The sequence below is a fragment of the Paramisgurnus dabryanus genome, chromosome 2, assembly GCF_030506205.2.
Source record: "Paramisgurnus dabryanus chromosome 2, PD_genome_1.1, whole genome shotgun sequence".
Classification (NCBI taxonomy): Eukaryota; Metazoa; Chordata; class Actinopteri; order Cypriniformes; family Cobitidae; genus Paramisgurnus; species Paramisgurnus dabryanus.
In genome coordinates this window covers 15,431,144-15,451,542 of record NC_133338.1, presented here as the reverse complement: position 1 = coordinate 15,451,542, position 20,399 = coordinate 15,431,144, and the positions used below count along the sequence as shown (strand labels likewise).

At 36.9% G+C, this 20,399-nt stretch overlaps 1 protein-coding gene across 1 annotated transcript in view; it reads left to right on the top strand.

Annotated features, from left to right (window-relative positions):
* LOC135783629 (phosphofurin acidic cluster sorting protein 1-like) overlaps nt 1–20,399 on the top strand; it is a 78,486-nt gene that overhangs the window by 52,991 nt on the left and 5,096 nt on the right. The window contains exons 4-21 of the mRNA XM_065294381.1: nt 158–283; nt 369–513; nt 4,573–4,661; nt 5,045–5,122; nt 5,902–5,961; nt 7,780–7,940; nt 11,971–12,064; nt 12,348–12,428; nt 12,571–12,692; nt 15,069–15,198; nt 16,131–16,235; nt 16,374–16,480; nt 16,656–16,810; nt 17,582–17,692; nt 18,638–18,740; nt 18,889–18,931; nt 19,062–19,104; nt 19,191–19,329. Of these exons, the coding sequence (XP_065150453.1) occupies nt 158–283; nt 369–513; nt 4,573–4,661; nt 5,045–5,122; nt 5,902–5,961; nt 7,780–7,940; nt 11,971–12,064; nt 12,348–12,428; nt 12,571–12,692; nt 15,069–15,198; nt 16,131–16,235; nt 16,374–16,480; nt 16,656–16,810; nt 17,582–17,692; nt 18,638–18,740; nt 18,889–18,931; nt 19,062–19,104; nt 19,191–19,329 (1,892 nt within the window). The remainder of the gene's footprint in view (nt 1–157; nt 284–368; nt 514–4,572; nt 4,662–5,044; nt 5,123–5,901; nt 5,962–7,779; nt 7,941–11,970; nt 12,065–12,347; nt 12,429–12,570; nt 12,693–15,068; nt 15,199–16,130; nt 16,236–16,373; nt 16,481–16,655; nt 16,811–17,581; nt 17,693–18,637; nt 18,741–18,888; nt 18,932–19,061; nt 19,105–19,190; nt 19,330–20,399) is intronic.

The following is a 20,399-nucleotide window of genomic DNA, read 5'->3' as shown; positions in this document are numbered from 1 at the left end:
TGCAAATTTTGGGTGAAAGGAAGTACAGGGAAGAGATAATGCATTGTACTTGAGGATTGAGTCAGATAATTGATAACTTTCAGTATTGGTCGTATTATAGATTACCTTGCATCCACCTTGCTACAAAAATCTCACTGATGTCAATTTTGCTTCTCAGTATCCTCACTTCCTGAAACGAGACGCCAACAAACTTCAGATTATGCTGCAGAGGAGGAAGAGATACAAAAACCGAACAATCCTTGGCTACAAGACTCTCGCCCTCGGCCTCATCAACATGGCAGAGGTAAACATTCATATCTATGTCTTTCAATTAAAATGCCCTGAATCAGTCATTCCTTCATTAATTGATTGATGGATTGTTCCGGTAGGTGATGCAGCACCCGACCGAGGGCGCTCAGGTTCTGGGTTTGCACAGTCAGCTGAAGGATGTGTCAGTCCCTGTCGCCGAGATCAGAGTTTATTCTCTCTCCAGTCAGCCCATCGACCACGAGGGGCCAAAAGCCAAGATGAATGGTAAGAACGGCATCCTCTGTAAGCAAAAAAAGCATGATTATTAGTAGTTAACAATATAAGTTACCAGGTCAGTCCAATTTCGATGGAGATTTGCAGAACATTTTTACTAGTACCCTTTATGCGCTTTTAATGCTTCAGGATACTCCCATATATAGTGTGTTTGTACAGCAACAACAGTACATTATTCAATTTTACCTGTGCATTTCACTCAGGTAAAAAGGGCAGTTAGTTAACAATGTGTAGCTATTGGATTTCATTATGTAACCGAATTGAATCTTATATACATTGAATTGTTTGAATCTGTTATTTCTGCAACTTTTTTGAAAAGCACGGTTGAAAAGTACAGTAAAGGTCTTGACACACCGGGACGTTTTTCGTGCGCGTTTATCGTCGGCGTTTAACGTGACGTTTTTCTGCTTTCACACCCAGACGATTTTTACTGGCGCTGAGCCAAGTGAGGTGCAAATTCACCCCTGGACGTTAGATGGCGCTTAATACAAACACATATATGCCGGTACACAAGGGGGCGCAGCGAAACTTTATGCTTCTGTTCTGACACTCACTTGTCACACAGAAGAAGAAAGCCACACGCTAGTCAATAACAAATCATATGCTTGCTTTAACAAAACATGGATATTACTAGTAGCAGCAACTATACAAAGACTACTTCAACTCACCATCAGCTACTTGACAGTATGATCATTTGAACCATGATCTTCTCAGATAAAAGCAAACTGTGCATTCGTGTTATAGTCATTATAATTACCATTTTGAAAACGGTGTGTTTATAATATATATATATATATATATATTCTTTGTACAAACAATATCTCCGTGAACTTAAATACATTTGTTAAATCAAATCTATTTGATTCGATTCTATTATCAGCACTCTCCACATAAAATTAACTATTTTGATAGAACACGTTATATCAAAATTAAAGCTCTTTCACAAAATATAAGGTAATGGATGATCCGATGTGTGTATTTTTAACTAATCTTTTACAAGCACTTTCTCTTGTTAACAATTTTCTCTCATTTCCTCCCAAATGTATTGTATTTTGTGATTTGGCTAAGGAAGTAGGTATGTAGTTATTACAATAAGAGGTCAACAATACTGATGTACAAATATATGCATAGTGTCAAAATGGCACGTTATTTTCAATTCGTTTTTTAATCAAACATTTATTTTTGGGAACGAACTGCAGTTTGCAATAACAATCAGAGACATGACAGTAAAATCAAATAAAACAGGAGTCAGAAATGTTGGTCCAGAAAAGTCACAATGACTTTAGTGCAACTGAACGGTAGTGCAAATCAACATTTAGAAATTAGACATTTCAAATGAATTTCTTAAATGTATAATCACTTAAAATACATAAGTAAAATGGTATATAATAAACATTAATTTGTGTGAACAAGAACTGGCAGAGCTGTAGAGCAAAAAAAGTCACAATGATAGAAGTCTAAGTGAACTGTAGTGCAAATAAACATATGTATGAAATGTACATGTTCAACTGTATTTCTTGAATGTATAAACATTAAAAAAAACTAAATAAAATGGTATATAATAAACATCTATAGGTGTGACCAAAAATTGGCAGAGCGCTCCTCCTGTGCTCCTCTTTCTTCTGTGCACTGCTTTCAATGTTTTCCTTTTAGCATCTTTTAATAAGAGGTACTTCTCCAGAGGTTTGTCTCGGACTGTTTTCTTTTGTTTAGATTGGACCTTGTCACGGCTGGTGCTGGATGATCCTGAAGACTTGCTTGCTGGGGCCTCCTCACTTTTGCTCACATCATTTTTAGCAGAAATATTGCTGTGAACACTGTAAAGATAAATGTAGTTTTCATCAGAATCAATCTTTCACACTGAGGGCCATGCCACGATATCCATGAGGTCAATATTTGATTACAAATGTAATTTAGATTCATGGTATTTCATCTGACTAAACAAACTAGGCTACCTATACACAGAAGACAAATTAACCTCCTAAAACCCAACCTTTGGTTTGGCTTGCATTTTAGATTTCTTCCAGTTATTTTGGGGTTAGGAAGAAGCAATGAATATAATAACCAAATGTTTTTCTTTGAAGATGAAGCAGTGTAATTGCCCACGTTTGTGTACAACAGGTTCCAGTTACACACAAAGTATTATGGTGCAAACAACAAAACGTGATATCACACGGTGTACAGGGAACATGCATGGTATGAAGTTAATCACTGTTCAATGTCAGTGCATTACATATCGTAATGTAATGCACCAATATTCATTTTTATTACTTGTACAGTTATAATGTAAATTTGCACTACTGGTTCGTTCAATACACTACTGGACTGTCTATTTCATACTCCCTGTTCATTTGCACTGCTGGACTACTTGAATTGCATCGTTTGCACCCCTGTACTATGTACTGAATATTAGAATAACTATTCACTGCACAATAACTTATGCCATTGCACTCTTAACTGACAAGTTACAATCCAAATTCATTCATGCACTACCTAAATATTAATTTCACTCCTGTTCTGTATAGTTTAATTTATTATGTACATATCCATTTGTAAATTTCTGTATATTATGTTCATAGTACCACCCACAGTAAATTGTTCCATCGTATTACATAATCCTGCACCTATGCAAATACTGATATCCTGCACTTTTTATACTGCTTTTGCACTTCTGGTTAGACCTAACGTTAAACTGCATTTTGTTGCCTTGTACTTGTGTAATGACAATAAAGTTGAATCTAATCTAATCATATAGCCCACACAGCTATGTATTGTTATGTTCTTATATATATCACATTACCTTCGAAATTCAGTCGATGTTGTGAGGAACTCTGACACCTTCATAAACCTCCACAGCCTCGATGCTTCCTTGTGTGTTTACCTGTTCCACGTGCTCCGCAAGACCATTTTGTGCTTGAGCGCCACCAAGTCGTGTTTTACTGGAACTTCAGCAGCGCCAGGCACGTGAACAAAAGCGCCAATCTCATTGGTCGGCCAACTTTTAACGCGCCGCGTCAAACCAAAAAAACGTGTCCCACGCGTTTTTCTGAAAATGACGCATTTGCGCCTCGCGCTTTTCGCGTGGGTGTGCGCACTCACATTGGCGCTCGTTCTTGAGTCACGAGACGTTAAACGCGCACGAAAAACGTCCCGGTGTGTAAAGACCTTAAAAATGAAAAAGGCACAGCTGCACATTTTATGTCATCATCAGAATTGCAGGGTGTTTGTGAGTTGCTAAAAAAAATCTAATTAAAGGCAGGGTGCATGATTTTCGGGCCGAGTACCAAAACACACTTGTAGCCAATCAGCAGTAAGGGGCGTGTCTACTAACCGACATTGTTGCCTGGGTTGCGTATGTGTGGGATGGGTCTATCAAAAGAAGGTTCAGATTCTATTGGGGTAGGGGCGTGTTTGTTTAGTTGATTTTAAATATCAACATTGGCTTTCAGAGATCATGCACCCCACCTTTAAATTATAAAATGTCAATAAATAATTTTACAAATCTAAATAAAGCATTTACTAACAAAATTTTTTCAATCTGCATATCATGTGACCATTAAATAACACTGCAGTATCAGAAAACGGAGAACTCATGCAAATTGGACAGATAAGGGTCCAATAACAGATAATAATAACTAATGCAAAATATTACTGATAAAATCTTTAAAATGGACGAAAAATCAAGTAAACTGTTCCATACAATCTGTGTGCTATTTGTAGAGATTTAAGTTGGAGATGATAACTCACGTCATTGTTTACTTTGGGTTTCGTACCTTTACATATCGTCACGTATTAACACACCAAAGGAAATGTAAAATCGTGATTTAGAAAATAAGTGCTCTTAAAATTTCAGGGAGTACTTCAAGTGAATAATTTAGGTTAAGGGGGTTTGGCTGACAAAAAAAGTTTGAAAATCCCTGCAATAAGATATGAAGGCAACAAAGCTGTGTTATTAAAAACAGAAAAATGAAATTCATAGAAAATCGACAATTGCATACAATAATACGTCTAAATATCATGTACTGACATTCTGCCTTTTCTCTGTGTCAGATCGTTCTCCAGACATTGATAACTACTCGGAGGAAGAGGAGGAGAGCTACTCGTCTGAGCAAGAGGGCAGTGATGACCCCGTTCACCATGTAAGTGAAGACCTTGTTTACGCCTAAAATTCATTAAAAATTCAATAAACAACGGTTTAAAAATTAGCCTGTTATTTGCAGCTTTAAACAAAAAGAACTGCTGGTCATATAAAGTGAGCTCATATACATGCACAAGATCTGTGTAATGTCTGATATTATTGTGCATTGACATGGATAATGTGAAGCTCATCTAAAGTTCGGTTATTATAGAAATAAGAACGAATTCTGTTTGAAACGTCAAATTTGTTGTTAGATTAAAAGATTATTAGGGTGAATACCATGTATAAACAGGGTGTATGTATGATTAGCATGATGTCTGAACATTTGGTAATGCAGTATGTGAGTGTGCATGAGTGTGTTAAATCTGTTTGTGTTCGTCTCAGTATCTAGATGATGAAGAGGACGAAGTTAGGAAGAAGAAACCCAGACGCAAACTCACTTCTAACGCATCCATCACAAGAGTAAGACACACACACACACACACACACACACACACACACACACACACACACTCTCGCTCTCTGGTAGCTGTACTAATGATGATGAATGACTATACCGAGCTCGACTGAGCTCTCTTTTACTTATGCACACTGTTACACTTGATCATAACTTTATCATATTCTTTACTTGGTGCATTTTAGTATATATTAAAGAAATATTAAATGGGAAACTAACAAAAACATTCTTAATATGAAATATTCTAAATAAGAATAAAACCAAAATTAGAGTGGGAAAGAAAAAAATTAATGTAAAAAATATGTTTCCTTAATATGGCATATTGTCAACATTAAATTGACTTTACATCCTATCCAAGTAGAATTGATTGTTTGTAATAGATAGCAAAACTGAGGATTTTTTAATATTGTGAGGATCGATTAGACATGATCTTTAACAAATCATGCACAATAAGACCAGGGCCACATGTAAAACAAACCAATTTAGACTTTTATAGTATTTAAAGGCAGAGTGCACAATGTTTGAAAAACGCTTTGGAAAAGGTAGCCAATTACCAAATCATGCTTGTAGCCAATCAGCAGTAAGGGGCGTGTCTACTAACCAGCATCCTTGTCGGGGTTGCGTATTTGTGGGGCAGGTCTTTTAAAAGAAGGTCCAGATTCTATTGGGGTATGGGTGTGTATGTTTAGGTGATTTCAAATGTCAACATTGGCTTTCAAACATTGTGCACTTCGCCTTTAAATAAGAGTCTTGTTTTAATGTTTTTTTCATTCTTTTTTACCAGCAACCTAACATCAAGCAGAAGTTTGTGGCCCTGCTGAGGAGGTTTAAAGTGTCAGATGAGGTAACATTTCATTCCTTTCAACATTTTTTAATACGATGGCTTGAAATTACAGTGGTGTACGACTGTGAACGTTTCTCTGCATAAATTTTTAAGATTTTGTCACACATTTAATCTTCATATTCTTACTTTTCTTGAACAAGATGATTAAAGGGAATTCTCACATCTGAGGAATATAGGGGTCATTCTTCAATTGACCTATGGCTAAGCCACTCCCCCATACGCGATGAGCCAATCACAGTGCGCATAGCTAACCCAATACACTCGGACATTCTCTGCTTACACGTCCATTGAAATGCATTGCAGTTAGTCAATTTTCATTCGTTTTTATATGTTTTTTCTTGTCATTTTAAGTTTAAAATTGTCAAACTGTGTGCATGCGGTACATGTAACTCCGACACTAGTATCCCAAGAGGCTGGGCAACGTTGTGTATTTTTTCCCTTGCCCAAGCCACATTTCAACCAAGATAACGTTAGTGTCTACTTTGGATTAAGTTATGCAGTAGACCACAACACCAACTAAACATGGATAAATTAAACAAGGATGTATACATCTGTTCTAAGCTAAGTCAACAACAACATATTTGAACGTTATCTTTAACATCTCTAACGTAACGTTAGCTTAACATTCGAGAAAGTTAACGTTAGCTTCTAGCTGCGTTGTACATCATGTCACTTAACTTCATTAACGTATCTGTAAATAACCGAGATAACAAATGTTATTTGCAATTGCAATGTTGTGCTGAATGATTAATGTAAATACTGTAGCACCAAACTAACAGAGAGGTACTCTTGTTAAAGAAAGGCTTGTCCTGCAACTTAGATCTGTACATATTTAATTTGATCATGATGGCAACGAGATGCGGTTTATCACGTTTACACTGTGACCTGTAAATTTTTGCCTGGAGCTGAAGCTTTTCATCGACCTTCTTAACAATAAAATTAATAATATTACCCTCCAATGCATAGTGCTTAATTCCGTTTTGGTGACTTCGAGATGATATATAGTCTTTCTGTCTCCAAAAATCATCAATTGCCTCCTGTGAAATGTCTCCTACTGTGACAGCTGCCATAGCGCCTATCACCGAATGTTGATTATTTGTCCGAGTGAGTGGAGGGGGCGTGGCTTAGCATAGGTCAGTTTGGGTGGCAAAAGAGAGGCAGAAATTGTAAAAATGCTTGTTTAATAAAATGTATTGTTATGCATTTAAAATTAGTTTAATATGCTATATCCGTTAAAATTGAAGCGTAATAACATGTTAAATTGATAAAAAATAAAATTAAAATGTCTAGTGTTACCAATATTTGAACGTAATTAAGACAGTACCACCACAGACAGTACCACCACAGACACTAATAAAGTGTGACACATGAAAAAGAATAAGAAAGAATGCACTCACCATGCACCCCAACCAGCACCTGCACTACTTTTTCATATATTTTTTTTCCTTTTTTATTTTTTTACAATTTAATAAAATTCTACATGGTAGATAAAACAACCACTTCATTTGTGTTAAAAATGTTATTTTGTTGCAATTACAATCCATGATACCTCTTTGAAGTATGGTGGTGACATACATACAAATGCAATTTCTCAAACTCAATTAAATATGTATTTTAAAAAAAATTAATTGTGCACAAATTGTGTATATCCTACAGAATAAAAATATGGAAACATTTTAGTATTTTTTATTATTTAAATTTTATTTTATAAAGTAGAAGGACACCACTTGCCACCCCAATTGAAGCATGACCCAAATACGAAATCTATCTGTGCTCTAGTCAAATGAATAAAGTGTGTGTGTATCTTTGTGTGTGTAGGTGGGGTTCGGGTTAGAGCACGTGTCCCGCGAGCAGATCCAGGAAGTGGAAGAGGATCTGGACGAATTATACGACAGTTTAGAAATGTACAACCCAAGCGACAGCGGCCCTGAAATGGAAGAGACGGACAGCATCCTCAGCACTCCAAAACCCAAACTCAGGTGACACATGCAGCACACGTACACACGCTGAATACATGCTGACATCCTCTGGTGATATCTGCACTTATGGCGCCCTCTGGTGGTGAGACTGGGTCGTGTGCCCTTGTCACATAACCTCTAGGTTTCTTAAAAAAAAAACGCTTAACAACAAAGGGAGGGTCTTTTTATTGGCTGGCGTCCTCTGCTGATTGAGGCACGAAGCCAAAACTGCAGATACTCATTATGTGGTTGTCAGTGTTATTTTCTTGCGGATGAGTTATTGGAAATGGATTATGGAATTAATTAAAATTCTGTCACAATTTACTCACTTTCATATCGTTCCAACCCATTACAAATTACTTTCCTGGGTGAAAAAATTAAGGAGATACAAAAGAAGAGGACCCTTCTTCCTTTGTGAGGAAAAGAAAAGCTTACTTTCATTCCTTTTAGACCATATCTGTGTTAACCCATTTACTCCTAAAACGCCTAAAACCTTTATTATTATTGGATAAATACCCTTATTTTCAGAAAAAATACTAAGAATTGTCAATGTCTACCAAAAACGTAATATCTAAGCCTCTGTAGCACTTTAGAAACATGAAATAAAAGTAACCGGTGTAGATGTAATGTTTCTTCATGCAGCATCAGGCGCAAATGGGTTAAAACAATTAAATCTGTTTTTGCCAAGTGATTGATTCAAAACCAGAAATTTTATCAAATATTAACTTATTTACTTAATTAATAATACTTTACATATACATTGTCTAAAGCGACTTTCAAAGATTAGGAAACAATAAAAGTGATGTGTCATATGAAGGCAATAGTACAAAAGGTGATTATAACAAGATATAAGGTTTCCCTATTTCAAAACAATACCTGTTGAGAGAAGAGAAAGAGTTAGTTTAGGTACTGAAAATACAGCTTCCTTTTGTTTAGGGAGAACAAGGATAAGGCAGTGGGCTTAACACTACAAATCAATACCCACCGAGCGTCATCAAAATCCGGTTGAGTAAGGGGAGACAGGGACGAGACTGCATCAGCCATCTCCCTGATGCCTGTCTGGGCTTCCTTACTCGCCGCCCTCCTCCTCAGAAACCTCAGGAGGACGGCCGAGCAAGTGATAACATTATGCAATACCTACCTTTAAATCTTTCCTTTGTGTTTGGGAATTAATAGCCCGATTTTAATTAAGGTTTGTCTTTGTAATCTCGTATGAATGCCCCTTAAACAAATTTTTAAATGGCATGTTTTACTCACTCACAAATATGTCACACTAGCCTGGTTTCCATAACTAGTTTGTGCAAAAACTAAATAAATATATTATTTAAAGGACAAGTTCGGTATTTTAGACTTAAAGCCCTGTTTTCAGATTGTTTATGGTGAAATAGAACGGTTTTGACTGAAATTTCGACATTTGCGGCTGCCCTGAGAATTTTCGCGTGTTTGTGTTTCAGCTCAGACCTCTACAATGGGTTTAATGGTGCACTGGAACAATCCTTCCTAAAATGCATTAAACTTTCGTTTACAAAGACGTGAAACTCACCGATTGGTCAGGGGTGTTCACTGATATGCTCACACAAAAATCGCTGCAAAGATGCTTTCCAACAGCTGTTTTAGCATTTGTTGTTAATTTGTGGACCTATTTTTCCAAACGCCTCACACCCGTACATTATTCTGCTTAGAGCTTGAATAATAGACACTCCAGCCCAGGTGGTGGCGCTAATCCGCCTTTGCCAATTGCAAGAATAGAAACAAAGTTCCCGGCGCGGAGTAATACCGTACCTCACAGGACATCTAATACAAGTCAATGGAGTTGGTAAAAACTACAATAAAACCTGTTGGAATGCGTCTTTTGGAGCGATTTTTGTGTGAGCATACCAGTGAACACCCCTGACCACTCGGCGAGTTTCACGTCTTTGTAAACGAAAGTTTAATGCATTTTAGGAAGGATTGTTCCAGTGCACCATTAAACCCATTGTAGAGGTCTGAGCTGAAACACAAACACGCGAAAATTCTCAGGGCAGCCGCAAATGTCGAAATTTCAGTCAAAACCATTCTATTTCACCATAAACAATCTGAAAACAGGGCTTTAAGTCTAAAACACCGAACTTGTCCTTTAAAAAATTTTGTGTTTCCATTAACAAATGATATGCGACTAAAATGTAATGTTTTCCTCTTACGACAAATCATTCCATATCAAATATAAGGTGTTTCTGAGAGGTTTTAATGTGTGATTTTTGCATCTTTAAAGAATGTAACTTTTCCATTCCTTAAGGGCCTGATAAACCACCTCATACAATGGCAAAAACCTTTTGCCAATATACAGTACTGTTCAAAAGTATTAGGCCACCATGCTTCCATTAGATTTGATGTTCTTGCAGTTCTATAGTGATCGTATATAATTATTACTCAGTCTCTTCATTAGAATACAACCAGAAAATACAGGAAATGTGTCATTTAAAACTGTATAAAAGTATAAGCTTAAAGTGTCCAGTATTTATGGCAAACTCCGCTTTAATTTGAGCAATAGCAGGCAGCTTCAGGGTCTTTTGAACCTAAATGAAATTAAAATCTAATTTCTAATTCTTATTGAATGACTTCAGGACATCAGTCTTCTCACTAAATACTAACTGACGCCTGAAGAAGACATTTAGTCCTGAAAATTGTGTTGTTCTTAATTTTGTGTACATATTTCCTGTATTTTTTGTTTGTTTCTTAAAAAAAGAGTAAGAAATAAATATGGATGACAGTAAAACTTTTCTATAACACAACAAAGCTGGTGAAAGTGGCCTTTTGACTTTTGCACGCACATGCAAATTAGACGTACTTCCATTGGGCGTATTTTCAGTTCGCAATTTCAGTTTGCACAATTTCAAGATTAGTTGAAGCGCAACCATTGTGCATATGAAACAGGTTGTGATACTGTCATGATTCGGCCCTCTTGTCCTTGATTTATTCTTAGTTTTGAGGCAGGAACATGACAGGCCCATTTTTGTGTGGTAGGACATGGCCTTTGTTTAGGCTGTGTGCTTCATTGTCTTGTCCCCTGACCCCACCCCCCTTTGTTTCTTTGGTAATCATTTTGTTATTGTTTCATCATTGTCAACTGGTGCCCTCTTGATTTGCTTCTGTATTTAATGCCATTGTGTTTGCTGTTTTGTGCCTGTTTATTGTGTGAAGTTTACCCACATCTTGCTAGCAAGCCCGTATGCAAAGTCTTGTCTAGTTTGAAAGTCAAGTTTTATCTGTTCTCTGTTAAGTTTATTCAGTTTTTATGTCATTTTGCTCCCTCGTGGGTTTTGTTTTCTGTTTTTGTGAATAATAATGTGTCCACACCAGCCTGTTTCTGGGTTCTGTCTGATCATTCATGACAGATACAGGTTGTGATACCTGCAACGTAGCTATAAAATTGACATTTCCTTTAAAAGACAACACCACTGTTTTTCAATATTTTTTATTTTCTTACGTCAACTTAGACAAATTAATACATACCTCTTTTTTTCAATGCGTGCACTTCATCTTTGCACAGCGTGTAGTGAATGTGTTTGCATTTAGCCTAGCCCCATTCATTCGTTAGGATCCAAACAGGGAAGAACTTAGAAGCCACCATACACTTCCATATTTTCCCTATTTAAAGACTGTTACAGGAGTACTTACACGAGTAAGTATTGTAGCACAAAATAAAATGTGGTGTTTTTTTTACAAAATGCTGCAAACAAAGTGCTCTTAATCACCACGTTTTATTTTGTGCCACCATACTTACTTATGTAACTACTCATATAACAGTCTTTAAATAGGGAAAACATAGAAGTGTTTGGTGGCTTCTAAATTCATCCCTGTTTGGAGCCATTAATGGGGCTAGGCTAGATGCTAACACTTTAACAACGCGCTGTGCAAAGATGAAGTGTGCACATTAAAAAAAGATAGGTATGTATTATTTCATCTAAGTTGAGGTAAGAACATAGTAAAATATTGGAAAACGGTGGGGTTTTCCTTTTAATGTATTAATATTTGAACAATTTATTTGACTTAATTTCCCTCTCTCTCATAGACCTTTCTTCGAGGGAATGTCTCAGTCGAGCTCTCAGACAGAAATCGGGAGTTTGAACAGTAAAGGGAGCCTGAACAGAGACACCTTCAGCCCTGTGAGTGTGTGTGTATATTAGGCTTTGAAGTGGAAATGAAGCAGTGAGTTAAGTGAATATTTATCAGTAAACAGTTACTAGCAAGTCTCTAACCACTGCACCTTGACTGCCCCCCCAAATACTAAGTCTATTTTGATATGTTTGTTCACTGTTTTGTAGTAGTTCATGAGTAAACTGATAAGTAGGCCATTTTGAGATTATCAGATGTCATATTTTAAATGGTTTGGTTGATTTTATGGGTTTGAGGTGTTTAGTGAGTGTAGTTCTTGTGTGTGACCATCAGGGTGAGCAGCCAACTACAGATAAACTCAAACACTCCCGCAGCCGCAACCTGGAGGAGCCACTGTCAGAGACAGACACCCTGGTGAGGCGCTGACCTACATATTTCTCCTACTCACACAAAATGCTTATCTCACATCCTATTCCAAGCAAACGAGCATGGGGGTTGTTTTGTTTTAATGCTCATTTGGATTCAAAAACGTGTGCGCGTTTGTGTGTGTATGTAGGAGCTCAATGATCAGGAGTTGTTTACTGATGTCGGACCCTGCATAACAGTGTCCGTGGCTGAGAAACCTCGCACACCTTTAAAAACCAGCAAGAATGAGGTGCAGTCCATGCCGTCACCCAGGTCAGAGCACACCCAGCACATGCATGCACAGATTTTTTTACTGCAATTTTTTTAATTAAATGACTGTTACAGACATCACTATTACTGCAATGCCTACACAGCAAAATCAGCAGTGTTTAATCAACACTGCTGGTGTATATATGAGTAACACCAGACCTGGTGGTACCCATATATACACCAGCAGTGTTGATTTAACACTGTTGATTTTGCTGTGTACAGTACATAATTTTAGGGATTTGAGCAAACCCTAAGATATGCCACCTGACAATTTTTACCTTGCGGAGGATAAAACAGGCTTTTTTGACTTGGGCGAATAAGGAACCAGCCAGGCCACCCTACTAAAACTACCAGCAACAACTTACCAACTACTTAGCAATGCCCTGGCAGCTAACAATAATCCTAACTATTATTTATGTACACCAAAGCGTTTATGGCTTATGTTTTCAATTGTTTCCAATGGAAGTGCCACGAGTTAGTCATGAGCAAGCATCACTGTAGTCTATAAATAGTCATCGTAGTAATCTAATTTGGCCTTTCTTATATTAACAAATATATTGGATGTAACTAAATTGAGCATTGCTATTATTACTATGAATAGGGAAAAGTGTAATGGTTAATATGGCGACAAAGTCCCACCTTCTGTTTTTTAAGACATATCCCAATTCACGTAGATGGTACATGACCGAAATAACTGCCTGGAGGTGTAGCAAACATGGACACCTAGTGGCATGACTTCCTTAAAGGCGGGGTGCATGATTTCTAAAAAACAACTTTGGAAAATGGACCAAAACACACTTCATCAGCAGTAAGGGGCATGTCTACTAACCGACATAGTTGCCTGGGTTGGGTATTTGCGGGGCGGTCTATCAAAAGAAGGTCCAGATTCTATTGGAGTAAGGGCGTGTTTGTTTAGGTGATTTCAAATGTCAACATTGACTTTCAGAGATCATGCACCCCGCCTTTAAGGGGACTTTTTTATTCAGCAGAACAGTAAAGAAGACCATTTTTAGCTGAAACAGTGGTCCTTGGTGATTCAAGACCACGGATGCCGTCTCTTTGAGAGTAAAAAAAAACAGATACTGTACAGGGGGGAAAATATTAATGTGGCTCCTGACAATGTACTAAGGACTTATAAAGTGTTTATATTATAACCTGTAATCCATAGGATCAGGAAAATGGTCTTGAGCGCTGGAGTGTGAGCTTCCTGTCACAATGATTGATAAGGAGCATTTTAATTAGCAGAAGTCTTTACTGTTCTATTAAAGGAATATTCCATTTTCTTGTTGATGTCTTTCTTTGTTCAGTCCAGAAGAAATTATGTTTTTTGAGGAAAACAGTGCAGGATTTTTCTCATTTTAATGGACCAACATAATGGACCAACATTTAATACTTAACTAAACACTTAACAGTTTTTTTCAACGGAGTTTCAAAGGTCTATAAATGATCCCAAACGAGGCATAAGGGTCTTATCTAGCGATACGATTGTCATTTTTGACAAGAAAAATAAAAAATATGTACTTTTAAACCACAACTTTTCGTGTAGGTCCGGTCCAGCGCGACCTAACGTAAATGCGTAGTGACATAGGGAGGTCACGTGTTACATATATAAAACGCACATTTGCGGACCATTTTAAACAATAAACTGCCACAAAGACATCAGTTGACAAAGTATCAGTTGACATACAACAACGTAGGAACCGTCCTCTTTCAAGACGCTTGTAAACACTGGGGCGGAGTTTCGCGTTCGTCCTCTGTGACCTCTTGACGTCATGACGTATTGCGTGGGGTCAGCTGGCACATCACGACCGGATCTACATGACGAGAAGTTGTGGTTTAAAAGTGTATATTTGTTATTTTTATTGTCAAAAATGACAATCGTTTTGCTAGAGAAGACCCTTATGCCGTTGAAAAAAACCATTAAGTGTTGAGTTAAGTATTAAATGTTGGGCTCTATCAAAGTCCATTAAAATTAGAAAAATCCTGCAATGTTTTCCACAAAAAACATTATTTCTTCTCGACTGAATAAAGAAAGACATCAACATTTTGGATGACATGGTGGTGAGTAAATTATCTGGATTTTTCTTTTAAGAAAATGGACTAATCCTTTAAAGAGAAAAGTCACTTACATCAGAGATTTCTTAAGTGTGACAGCAATTTTTAATTTTGGGCTGAACTATCCTTTTAATTATAAAAGTTTTTTACCTTTGTTGGAATCTCCCAATGGGTTTATGTCAGAACTATGACATTTTTCTGTAAGTTTGTTTACAATAGTCTGAAAAGATTATTTAGTAGTAGTATGTAGTTTACAAATGCACTCGCAGAGTGCTCTCCACCTTCATTTGTACATGTAGTTATGGAGTGTGTGTGTGTGTATAGGCTGGAGGGAGGACAAACACCCCGGAAGCGCAGCACTCCTCAGAAGGACCGCCAGCTCTCTAAACCGCTGAGTGAACGAACAAACAGCTCAGACAGTGAGAGATCACCTGAGCTCGCCCACAGCACACAGGTAAGACCCTTACAAAATTTGCCACAAATTGTTACCAGACGTTTGCTTTCTGTCAATTAGCAGTGGTTAAGGTGCATTAAACCTTTGATTACACTGGGGCTGGCTGCTGCTGCATTGTCTGCAAGTAATTCATGGTGAACCTTTAGCAAATATCTGCCACTGGCATCTATTATAATACACAAGCTATAGCAAAAAAAATCAGTTTTTCATTCTCTGTAGACTATAGATTTTTTTTATTTGATTTGTTTTATGAAAAAGCAAAATGGCATAGCATAAGATGTTATAGGGTCACAAAATATTTTTCACTTTTTCTAGAGTAAAATATTTGATTTTTACCGTTTTGGCATCCAGTCAGCCGATCTCTGGGTCTGGCTGTACCACTTAATGCATTGAATCTGATTAGACCATTAGCATCGCACTAAAAAAATAACCAAAAGGTTTCAATATTTTTCCTATTTAAAACTTGACTCTTCTGTAGTTACATTGTGTACTAAGACCAACAGAAAATTAAATGTTGCCTTTTTTTTCCAGGCAGACATCATTACAGCCAATCACAGACTTTACATGACCGTCATTTTTATTATATAGAAATGTTAAAACATGCGCACAGACTGTTGTAACTAACCAGCAATGTTGTGGTGAATTGACGGATTGAGTACGCAGTTATATACTGTTGTCGGCATGAATCGATACCCTATAATTATTATAAAAATAAAACATGATTTTTACATAAACAAAATCAGTAATTACATTTAAAAGATATATAATTACATATAGCTTTTTACTTTATCTGTCTCTGTTTAGGTACTTTAAATAAAGAATGTTAATGCACTTGTTCTGCAGTCATTTTGAATTATTAATGTTTGGCTTACTCATCCCAAAGTAACCCTCATAGTGTGTTTGTGTGTGTGTGTTTGTTGTGTGCTGTGTAGGTCCTCAGGAAGGCTGTGTACGATCAGTTGAATCAGATTCTGTTATCTGATGCAGCGCTTCCAGAAAGTCTCATTCTGATCAATGGCACCGATTGGCAAGGACAGGTAAGTGATTGTGTGTTGGCTAAATTTCTGCAATGCATTTAAGTAGCATTAGCCATATAACCATTTATATGTATTTGTGTTTGTACTCAAATGTTTAAATTAAAGTTACATAAAATGTAATTGTGTATTTGTGTTTAGTATGTTGCAGATCAGTTGCAGGTTCAAAAGCATCCTGTGGTGTGCACGTGTTCTGGTGCAGAGATCCAGGCAGTTCTGTCTGCTCTACTTACACGGATACAAAAATTGTAAGTCACACAAAAGAAAATGCAAAAAATCCTTTCAAGGCCTGTTGAAAACAGGTGCAAGCCAATAAAGTGAAGAATATGGCTGACAAACTTTGTCCAATAATTTTCATGCCAAAGATAAGATTAGTGAATATCCTAAAAGATATTTACAGTCTTCCTCTTTTTCTTTTTGTAGTTGCAACTGTAACTCCTCTATGCCGCGGCCAGTGAAGGTGGCGGTGGTGGGGGGTCAGAACTATCTGGGCTCTGTTCTGCAGTTCTTCGTCACTCAGTTGGCCAATAAGACATCTGATTGGCTCAATCACATTCGCTTCCTGGTTATACCTTTGGGTGAGAGGAACACAAGAATTAACAAATTAATCAATTTTAATGTTGCATTATATGTTTTAGAAAATAGTTATTTCAAAGGTTTTTCAAAGATTGCTTTTAGTTGTGTAGGTTTTCACAGATATGTATAGTACTGCCTTTACGGCAAAAAATATATATTCAAAATATACAATACATTTCCAAAAATATATGTACTAAAATTTTGTTTTGAAATATATTTTTTGGACTTTTTTGTATATTTTGAAATACATTTAAAAAATAAATATATTTTAAAGCATTTTTAATCACGTTGCATTGATAGAAAAAAATGTTATGTTACAAACGTGTTTAAAATTAAAATTAAATATATGTTCAATTGCAAATATATACTTATAATTTTATATTCTATACATACTTGTGCATTTTAAAATTACATTTTTTTACGAACGTTTATAGTTTGGCCAGGAAAAATATTTATTATTTTTGCAATGGGTTGTAAAATTAGAAAATGATTTGTTACATTTTTGTTTTATCTATTTATACTTATTTTGTGTTTAAAAAGAAACAACATAAGGGTGAGTAAATCTTGACAAAATTTAGATTTTCTGATGAATTACCCCTTTAATAAAGACACAAATATGGATGGCCATTAAATCTAACTTAAACAACAAATTTGGTGGTGGCCTCAGATTTTGCACAATACCACATTTTCAGATAACTAGTGGCCACCAGTAGACCACAATTCAGATCAGATTTGTGAGACGGTGTCTGTTATTTCTTTGAACTGTCGCTCAGGTTCTCATCCTGTTGCTAAGCACCTGGGTGCCCTTGACAACCGCTACAGTGCATCGTTTTTGGATGGAGGATGGAGAGACCTGTTCAACCGATCAGAACCGCCACAGACAGGTACACACAAACCCACTGCATGGCAGCTTTTCTGAGTTGTACTAGTGCACCGTTTACTGCAGACTGAACTGTTCTGTGCTGCCAAACAGTATGCAGTAAAAAGCAATGTTAAACATATTTTGAATTGGGTTATGTTGTCTCACTTTGTTGCCTGTTTAATTTAATGAATTTGGAAATAAATATATTTTTTACAATTAAAAATGGCACATTTCTGTTTTTACCAATATTGTACTTTTGTGTTAAAGTCAGGACAGAGATGTTAAATCAGTGTTCTGCAACCCTGGTCCTCGAGGACCCCTCTCCAGAAAGTTTTAGATGTCTCCTTATTTAAAACACCTGAACCAACACATCACATAGTACCTTACATTTTGCCAAGAGTGAATAACAAAAGAAACTTTGTTTCTCAGAGTATTATCTATTCTGTAATAGATAAGTTTTGCTAAACTATTCAAACAAAGAGAAAATAGACAAAATTCACATTAAAATAGGGATGCACCGATACCACTTTTTTGGAATACGAGTACGAGTACTTGCATTTCAGTACTTGCCGATACCGATACCGAGTACTTAAAAAAAACATGATTTAAATTGACAGGTAACAGCTTTAGTCATTTAATTTAACAAAAAAACAAAGGACTAGTTTTCCAGTTTGTTGTAAACTCTGCCTCTTTGGACAACACAAGAGACATTAACCCCTTACACGCCGCTCAAACATAGACATTTCTCAGACCGTGGTATCGATTCCAGGTATCGGGGGACTTTTAACGAGTATGAGTACTTTAGAAAATCTGGTATCGAGGCCGATACCAGTATCGGACGGTGCATCCCTACATTAAAAGCAAATAAAGCCATGGTTTCATCGTTGATGTAGTTACTGCGTTTGTCCTTTGTATGGTAGTATGCTATTTTAAACAATTATTGTTGTATAATCACTTTCCTTTGCAGATTTGGTGGATGTAGCATCTCGTATTGCTCTGTACATCAGTGGGGCAGTTCTCACCCACCAGCTGCCCATCGCTGAGGCCATGCTCACCTGCAAGCACAGGACGTAAGTCACAATGCATTTTCTCTCCCGTCTACCTGTCTCATTCGTGTCTTAAAAGCTTAGTCACTTTTTTCAAGTCTGAAATATAAGATTATGTAAGAGCTGTAGTTGCGCGTGTTTGACCATTTCAAAATTCTCTCTTTTTCTGCAGAAGGGATGAAGATTCCTATCAGAAATTTATCCCTTTTATTGGGGTGAGTTAGAAAATCTGCAACACTTCAAATCGTGCATGCCAATAGCTGATGTATTAAGAAAATGGACCATTAAAAAATGTGTTGTATCAACCTTATGCAAAACTGATGAAACGGAATTTATGTTTTACAGGTGGTGAAAGTGGGATTAATTGAGCCCGGTCAGTCGTCTGCAGGTAAGTGTTTCTGTGGTTTGACTTTTTTATGCGTGTGATGATATTGTATGGTTCACCTATAGCATTATTGTCTGCCTGTTTCCTAGGTGACATGGAGGAAGGTGTAGCTGTGAGCCTGGCTGTCCCCTCCACTTCTCCACCCTCCCATGGTTCACCTGCCAGTCTGAAAGAGACAGCCACGCCCCCTTCTTCTCCATCAATAGGTGGTGGTTTGGCTGTACAGGGGTGAGTGTCTTTGTTTTTCTGTGTCCGTCTGAAAACCGCATAGGCTTAGGAATTGTTGAGGGAATTTTTGGTCCCTAAGGAGTAAAATCATTACGTAATCCCTGCTGGAAAAATCCAGGTCATACTTGGATAAAGGTGGGTAAGCTGGTTTATGAAACATGGTCAATGGTTTGTTGCTGTTCCGATTCACACTAACTTCACCAATATGCTGTAGTGAAGTCATATCTACCACCTGCAGCTGGTTTTAGCTGTTTTTCCCTGCTAGCTTTCTTGAAAGAGGAAAGTAATTTCTATTTCCTATTCTCATCGAAAAACACTTTATTGTGTAATGTCAACAGCATTATGACAACCACACTATAAAAGCATCACTTTCGGTTTCATTGCTACATTTATGAACATGTGTTGTCTTGAGTTCTATTGCATTGTATTGTATTAAGTTTAAGTGTACTGTATATACTGTATATTGTACAGTTATGTCTAGCACCTCTAGTGTATAAACTTGTGTAGAGATTTGTGCATGGACATATCTGTTTTTAAATCTATCATGAAGGCATCTGGAGGTTGCTAAACTAGAATTTCATTGTACAAATAGGGGCGGTTTCCTGAACAGGGTTTAACCTCTAGTCCCAGACTAAAATGCATGTTTGAGCTGCTTTAACTTCAAAACACCTTGTACTGACATATTCTAACAGGTATCAGTGCCATTGTTTTGTCAAAAAACAAAATACACCAGTATAGTTTTTTGAAAGGTTTGTTTGTAAAAACTTTTTAACTTTTTTCCCGGCGGCATTGGCAAGTTAACTCGTCAATTAAGAGAAAACACTTCCCTGCAAATGACGAGTTTTTTCGACAATCCATATTTCTGCTATTATCCATCAGGTGGTGCTCTTACCCAACTTATAAAACCCGGAAGTAACCCCTTAGATCAAACATTTAAACTGTCTATGTTTTGATTATAACTCTGAATCTGATCTTTATCAAAAGTCCTTCACAAAAATGCTAATCTTAGCTTGCTGCTCAAAATTTGGTATTTTTGAAGAAACCTACCCATATTTGAGAGGTGATAAAAA